General features: G+C 55.6%; 1 protein-coding gene across 1 annotated transcript; it reads right to left on the bottom strand.

Moving 5' to 3' along the window:
• Positions 1-2449: 2449 nt before the first annotated feature.
• On the bottom strand, positions 2450-5831 carry Cdsn (corneodesmosin). Its single transcript, XM_026777839.1, has 3 exons — positions 5677-5831; positions 3577-3954; positions 2450-3510 (listed from the first exon to the last, which is right to left on the bottom strand). Exons 1-3 carry the CDS (start codon positions 5759-5761, stop codon positions 2450-2452), a joined length of 1524 nt encoding a protein of 507 aa, XP_026633640.1. The 5' UTR covers positions 5762-5831.
• Between the last annotated feature and the right edge of the window lie 1230 nt (positions 5832-7061).

The raw sequence follows: 7061 nt of genomic DNA on the forward strand, positions 1-7061 counted from the left end.
AGAGAGAGAGAGAGAGAGAGAGAGAGAGAGAGAGAGAGAGAGGTTAAGAGTAATGGCTGCTTTTATAGAGGACCAGACTTTGGTTCCCTGCTGTGGGATAATGCTCTTGTACACTGTAAAGATTTGTCACTCATATTAATTTAATAAAATATTGATTGGCCAGTAGCCAGGCAGGAAGTATATGTGGGGCAACCAGACTAAGAACTCTGGGAAGAGGAAAGGCACAGAATCAATCACCAGCCAGACACAGAGGAAGCAAGATGAGAATGCCTTAGTGAGAAAAGGTACCAAGCCACGTGGCTAAACATAGACAAGAATTGTGGGTTGATGTAAGTTGTAAGAGCTAGTTAATAATAAGCCTGAGCTAAGAGGCCAAACAGTTAATAATTAATATATATAATAATTAATATAAGTCTCTGTGTGTTTCCTTGGGACTGAAAGACTGTGGGACCGAGTGGGACAGAAACTCTGTCTACAGCATTGCCTGCTCTTCCAAAGGTCCTGAGTCCAATTCCCAGCAACCACATGGTGGCTCACAACCATCTGTAAAGAGGTCTGGCGCCCTCTACTGGCCTTCAGGCATACTAACAGAATATTGTTAGTTCCAGGACAGGCTCCAAAGCCAGAGAGAAAACCCTGTCTCGAAACACCAAAAAAAAAAAAAAAAAAAAAACTCTGTCTACAGTTCCCAATACACAAATGGAGGCTAACAACCTCCCTTAACAGCAGTTACATGAGATCTGATATTCTTTTCTGGTGTCTGTGGTCACCAGGCATGCACATAGTGCATATACATTCATACAGGAAAAACACACACATATATAAATTATGAATCTAAAATAAAGGGGGGTGTATCCAAGTCCCCGCAGAGAAAGACATCTAAGCGCTGCAGTCAAAGGGCCATGACTTCAACCTTGTTGCACTGGGGTGATAGGAGCTCATTAGTGATTTGTCTAGTTTTAAATGTAGATGCTATGGTTTGCATACGCTTTGATGGTGTTCCTCTCTAGTCTCCAGGGTGGGGATATTGAGAGATGTGGGACTTTTAAGAGGTGGGGTCTAGTGGGAGGTAGGAGGGAGATTAATGGAGACTTGTTGGAGTGAATTAGCACCCTTGGCAAAGGATTCCTATTGGAAGAGTGAGCCTTGTCTCCAATGGCGCGCCCCAGCGCATCTGTTCAGTGGGAAGCCTCTGGTCTTGGACTTGAAGCTTCAGCCTCTGTGGTCTGCACCTGCTCTCTTCTTCCTAAAAGGAGGGGAATGGGCTTGACACTGGGGCAGCAGGAAGCTCCCTTTCTAAAAGCTTTGAAAGCCTTGCACATGGAATAAGGGCCTTCCTATAGGGACACCCACAGCCCTTCCTGCGCTAGCGTCTGCCACAGCCGACTCAGGGGTGAGGAGGTGGAGAGAACACTGTAGGCTCTGTCTGTCATGGAACCGTGTTAACTAGGCCAGTGAGTCACCAGGCTTGGTGCACTACAGCACACTGGGATGTTGTCTTCCTCTCCCCGCCCCCAGCGCTCAGAACACCCAGGCTCCTGTTCAGTCTCCAGGAATCTGCCTGGGCTGGTCCAGCGTCCCAGAAACTCAAGATCGACTTTAGGGACTCCCAAAGAGGACGGTGTTTCGAGGTGAGACTCCGTAATGAAGGAGAAGCCTAGGTGGGAGAAGAAAATAATGAGGGCTTTTTGGAGGAAAAGAGAAGGGGAAAAAAGAAGGGGGCTAGAGCTGAGAAGTGAGGCGTGGAGAGCAAGAATCCGGACACCGGGCAACTCTGACGTCTCAGTTCAATCAGTATTTATTGTTTTCCTTCTCCGTGGGAGGAGGCGTGAGACAGAAAACACTGAGCCAAATAACGAAGAGAAACTGGGAACATGCGCCCTCTAGAGGCACAGGAGGTGTACTGCCCAGGTACTAGAGAAGGGACCTAGGACTCCAGAAAAGCAAAGAGTTTGCACAAAGTTCACAAAGTTTATTGAGCCCTGTCCAGGATCCCGAGAGAGCCGGGAGTCTGTGCCAGGCTCTGCCGATGCCCTGGGAGTCCACACGCACAGGACAGTATCTGTGGTAACCCAACAGGGGCTCAGATGGCGAGCAGAGGAGGCTCGGGTGCGTTGGGAGAGGGTGGAGAGGTCACTGAGAAGTGCGGGGTGATGGGCTGGATCTCGCCGTATTTGGCAAATGGGCAGAGGCACCGTTGACTTGGAGTGTTTCAAGAACTTCCCAGTCAAGAACCCGAATAAGTGAGCTTTAAGGTGGGTGATCAGGCAGAGAGGGCACCACAGCGGAACAGGGTGGCAGCAGCAGGAGAGGAGAAAGGGGCGGAGTCCACCATCGCCGGCGCCGAATAAGGGTGACCAGAGCCTGCGGCACAGGGCTCTCCTGGAAGGCGGGCAGGAAACTGGGCCCCTGAACATCTTCCAGTTGGGAGATGGCTGGCTTGTGTGACTTAAGGCTTGTCAAGTGGCTCTCCCTGTGGCAGGAAAACTTCCGGATCTGCCAACTGGGGCCCCAGAGGCTTCACTTGAGCCAGAATGTCCCGGATGGAACGGCAGGGCACCTTTCCAGGGCTGTTGAGACCACAAGGCTTGACCACCACGGTGGGGACAGACTGAGGAGAGCCATTCAGACCTCCGTTCAGTGTGGAGGAGGAAACGGAAAGGCAGGGGTAGCCGGGAGAGCTAGACTTGCTGCCGCAGGGCTGGAGGACAATTTTGCCGGTGGAGAGGGAGGAACTTCCCCCACCGATGGAGCCGGTGCCTGGTGGGGAGCAGGGCCCCTGGGAAGCACCGCTGCCGCAGGGCTGGAAGGAGGTAGAGGAGCTGCTGGAAGTGATCTGAATTCTCGAACCGGAGCAAGGCCCCTTAGAACCGACACCACAGGGCTGGACTCCGCCACTGCCCACGGGCTGGAACACGATGCCCGAGGCTGGGTAGGCATTGGAACTGGAAGAGCTGTAGCTGGGGATGATGGGATTGCCTGAGAAGTACTTGCCCTCCGAGACTGGGGGCCCAGCCGCAAAGGAGGGGGCCCCTGGCGAGCCCTTGACAGGGTTGTCCTTGGTGAAGTAGCCCACGGGGTAAATTTTACCCCCACTGTAGGTCATGCCTGGGGCCAGATAACTGCTGGCAGAGCCACCCACCACCTCGTAGCCGCCATAGGGTTTCTGGACAGAGGTGATGGGAGGACAGGGCTTGCCCGAGGGGCCGCCGTTGCTACAGGGCATGCCTTGAAACCCTCCAGGGCCACCAGAGCCGTGTTGCTCCACCACTACCACTACAGGCCTCTGCCCGCCCGAGACGGTGTGAGAGCTGGAGATGTAGGGCCCGGAGTGTGTGACCACAGGACCCCCACTGCAGGGAGAGTCGGGCACGTTGGAGCTACAGGGCCGCTGGTTGGAGATACTGCTAGACACCACGGAGCTGTGGGAAGTGTAGGAGCCTCCCGACTGGATGGTGCCTGAGGTCTGGCGGGAAGAGTTGTCATCGATTGGCAGAGCAGAGCCATTTCCTGGTCCCTCCCGGGTGCTGCTTCCTGAGCTTCCAGACTGAGAGCTGCTGCTTACCCATCGGGAACTGCTGCTTCCCGTCTGATAATGGCTGCCTCCTGTCTGATAGCTGCTGCTTCCTGAGTGGGAGCCACTGAAGTGGGAGCTGCTGCCTCCTGACTGAGATCCGCTGCTTCCTTGCTGAGATCCGCTGCTTCCTTGCTGAGATCCGCTGCTTCCAGACTGGAATGAGCCAGACCCAGAAGAATAGGGGTTCTGGGAATACCCTGTTCCTGGTTTAAAGATCAGAGATCCTGAAGAAGCTCCCTGGGAAGTGCTGGATCCACCGTGGCTGCTGAGGCTGCTGGAGCCAGCCTTTCCAATGAGACAAGGGTTGTTGGGAGAGGTGATCCTCGTGGGGTCCTTACAGGGGTCTGAGAGGGTCCCGATGCTCTTTGCCAAGGTTCCTGGAGGAGAGTAATGTCTGTAAGGACTAGATTGAAACGGGCTCCCCATCCCAGTTGTCTGCCCCTGTCTCCACAGAGGAACCCAGGCAAGTTCAGAGGTAGAAAAAGGAAGAACTGGCTATCGTCTGTGAAGGAAATGGGTAACAGGATCCGGGTAGTTTTATTGTTCTAGCTGTGGGGATTGAGGGCAGAGGTCATATGTCTTTGATAAAAACGGATGGTAAAACTCTGAAATGATGGGCATCAGAGGAGCACCCTTCAGATAGAGGGGGCAGAAACACATAGGTTAGGAACGAGACAGAGTGAATCGGGGGGCAGGACGATCGCAGGTCAGGCCGTAGAACCAAACAGAAGAACACAGAAGGCAAAGCAGGGGTCTGGGGCATAGGCGGAGCGTTGGCTTAGCATGCACAAGACCGTAGGTTTAGTACCACCAGAGGAGGGGGAGGGTGTGCGGATACAGGAAAGGGCAGAGGTGCCGCTTACAGAAGGCGAGCACTCTGTCGCCAGCTCCCTAGTGAGAGTCCAGACTGCAGAAGGGGTGGGTCAGCAGGGTGCCTGCTTCCTGTCCCAGCACTGGCCAGGCCAGCAAACCTTGGGTGGGGGCCAGGATGTGGGGGCACTCACCTGTTGCTTCAGAACCTGCCTGTACCAGTGTGACAGGACACCGCACCCTGAGCCACCCCTGATGTCCCTGTCCCAGCCCAGGGAGCCCATGGAACCCTCCTCCCCATGACTATCATCAGCCTCCCTCTCTCCCCACCCAGCCATCACACACACCTGCTGCCCCCATTCTGCCCACATCTGACTCTGGCTGCCTTGGGCCATCTTTAGACCCGGACCTCTGTCCTGTCCTCTGCCCTCCACCCACTGACGCTCGGCTCCTAGCCTTACACTCCTTTGGCCTCAGTCTCTCTGTAAAGCTCTCACCTCTGTGTTCTGCCCACCCCGGCCCCCTCAGAGCCACACATCAGCAGGTGACTAACCTCTGGGTGATATAGTCAAAGAAGCAAAGAACGCCATGCCCTTCCCACACAGCCACCAGGAAGGCCATTTAATAGCATCTCTCTGGACCACGTATCCAAAAACAGTGAACGAGACATCACAGTTCATAACCAATATTCATGCCAGAGTGCTCCACCAGTAGCCAGTCCGCTGTGGCCTGCAAAGTCCCCAGCCTCATCTCCAAAGGCCCTGGTGTACCCCACAACAAATCCTCCCCGCGGGTCCCTTCACCCCTCAGCACAGGACACACATCGCCCAGCCTGGGCTCAGGATCCTGGATGCCCTGCTTCTAACTGCAGTCTGAAGCCAGTTTCCTGTCCCCTCAGGCCTTCTGGATCCTGAGCTGCAGAATGGGAAGGGCAAACTATCACACAGGTCTCAGAACACTAGTGTGTTGAAAGGGCTAGCTACAGTCTAGCGTTTCAAAAGGCTCTAAGCTGAGCGTTGTGGTGGTGCTTGCCTGCAATCGCATGTCTGCTGTCTTAGCTCTCAGGAGGCTGAGGCTAGCTGGGCTACAAAGCAAGACCTTGTCAAAAAACTTTATATATATCAGCCCCCGTGGAGCAAAGGAAGTGTCCAGACAAGGATGAGGAGCAGTCCCAGTTAGCCTGCGCCCCTCTCCTGGACCCTGTGCTGCAGGCCCTGGATGGCCCCCAGCCTCTCTGACCTAGCGCCTGTGTTCCACGCTGTCCCTCTCCCAAGGCCCCAGACTCCTACCTGGTATAATGAGACTGGCCAGCAACAATGCCATCAGCCCGTGCCCGCCCACACACCCCATCCTGGGTGCCCGAGAGGAGCTCATTGTGCACGGTGTGGCCTCCAGACTGACAGAAGCTCACGGACACCGGGACCTTTATGCTGGGGCTGGACATTCTCTGGGCAGGAGTCACTGTGGGGAGGAGGAGAGGTGGAGGGGGAGGCTGCCTGAGGGAACTTGGTGTGGCAGGAGGCTGAAGCAATCAGGTATCACGTGTGTCTACTCAGCAGCAGTGATGGCTGCAGGGGACCCGAGGACACTGGGCGCGAGCCCCTACCCTGGCTGGCCTTCCCGAAGTCCTCATTGCCTAATCCAGAGCCGGCTGCTCTGCCCTGGGTCCACCCCCTCGAGGGTAGCCACTCTCACCCAGGGACCCAGTCACCCTGCTCTCCCCTCCCTGGCCTGCCCGGATCCCATCCTCCCAGCATCCCTCCACTGGAAGAAGGGTGTACTTTTTAGCTTTCCCTCCTGACCCCAAGAAGCACTCTGCCCCTGCCCGTCCCCAGCTCTGCTTGGGCTCACATTGTTGCCCCCATCCGCTTGTTTCCTTGGCTCCTGTCACTCAGTCTTCCTCTCCTGCTTCGGATCTGAAGATCTGCCATCACCCCGGACTCCCTTAGAGCCGCTGCCTTAGTACCAGCCTGCCGCAGGCCTAGGAAAGTGTCCCATCGCCAAGCAAGCCCTTTTCCCTTCTCAGAAACAACATCCACACACTAAAAACCTGAGGGTTCCTTTCTGGGGGCTCTTGGGACAGTTGGGCGGTGGTGGGGAACCGTGGTTACCAGAGCTTGGATGAGGGAGAGGCCTGGGTTGGGACCCCTGTCATAGCTGGGCCTCAGTGACTCACAGGCCGCTCACAGTGCTCACAGTCCCCATCCCATGGTAGTGACCCAGACTCAGGAGGATGAGCAAGAGGCCAATGAGGCTAATTGGGAAGGTGGTGGCCAGGCTGCCCATTAGCCTGCCCCTTGGCCTGGATGGACAAACAGAAAGCATCCGAGGCTTGAGCCTGAGTAAGAAGGGTCGGATCAGCTGCTGGGTCCCTGAAGGAAGAAGGGTCAGAGACCTGGGATCCAGCAAGAAGGAGGTGGTTTCTCCTGCACTAATGTCCCTCCCTCCTGCTGTGACCCAGGCCCCACCCCAGCCAACTACTCACTAGCACTGTGGGAGTATCAGTATCAGTTTGCCCTCACTCGGTGTCTCCTCCCCTCACTCAAACTCCTTCCAGAGGTCCCTCTCTTCACAGGGGCATCTCTGTCCCTCCGGCCCTTGGCTTGGCCCCTCCCTTTCTCCCTGCCCTGCCCTGAGTTCTGAGAATGTGGCCTGCGTCATGAGACCCCAGCTC

Source organism: Microtus ochrogaster, unplaced genomic scaffold, assembly GCF_000317375.1.
Source record: "Microtus ochrogaster isolate Prairie Vole_2 unplaced genomic scaffold, MicOch1.0 UNK87, whole genome shotgun sequence".
NCBI lineage: Eukaryota > Metazoa > Chordata > Mammalia > Rodentia > Cricetidae > Microtus > Microtus ochrogaster.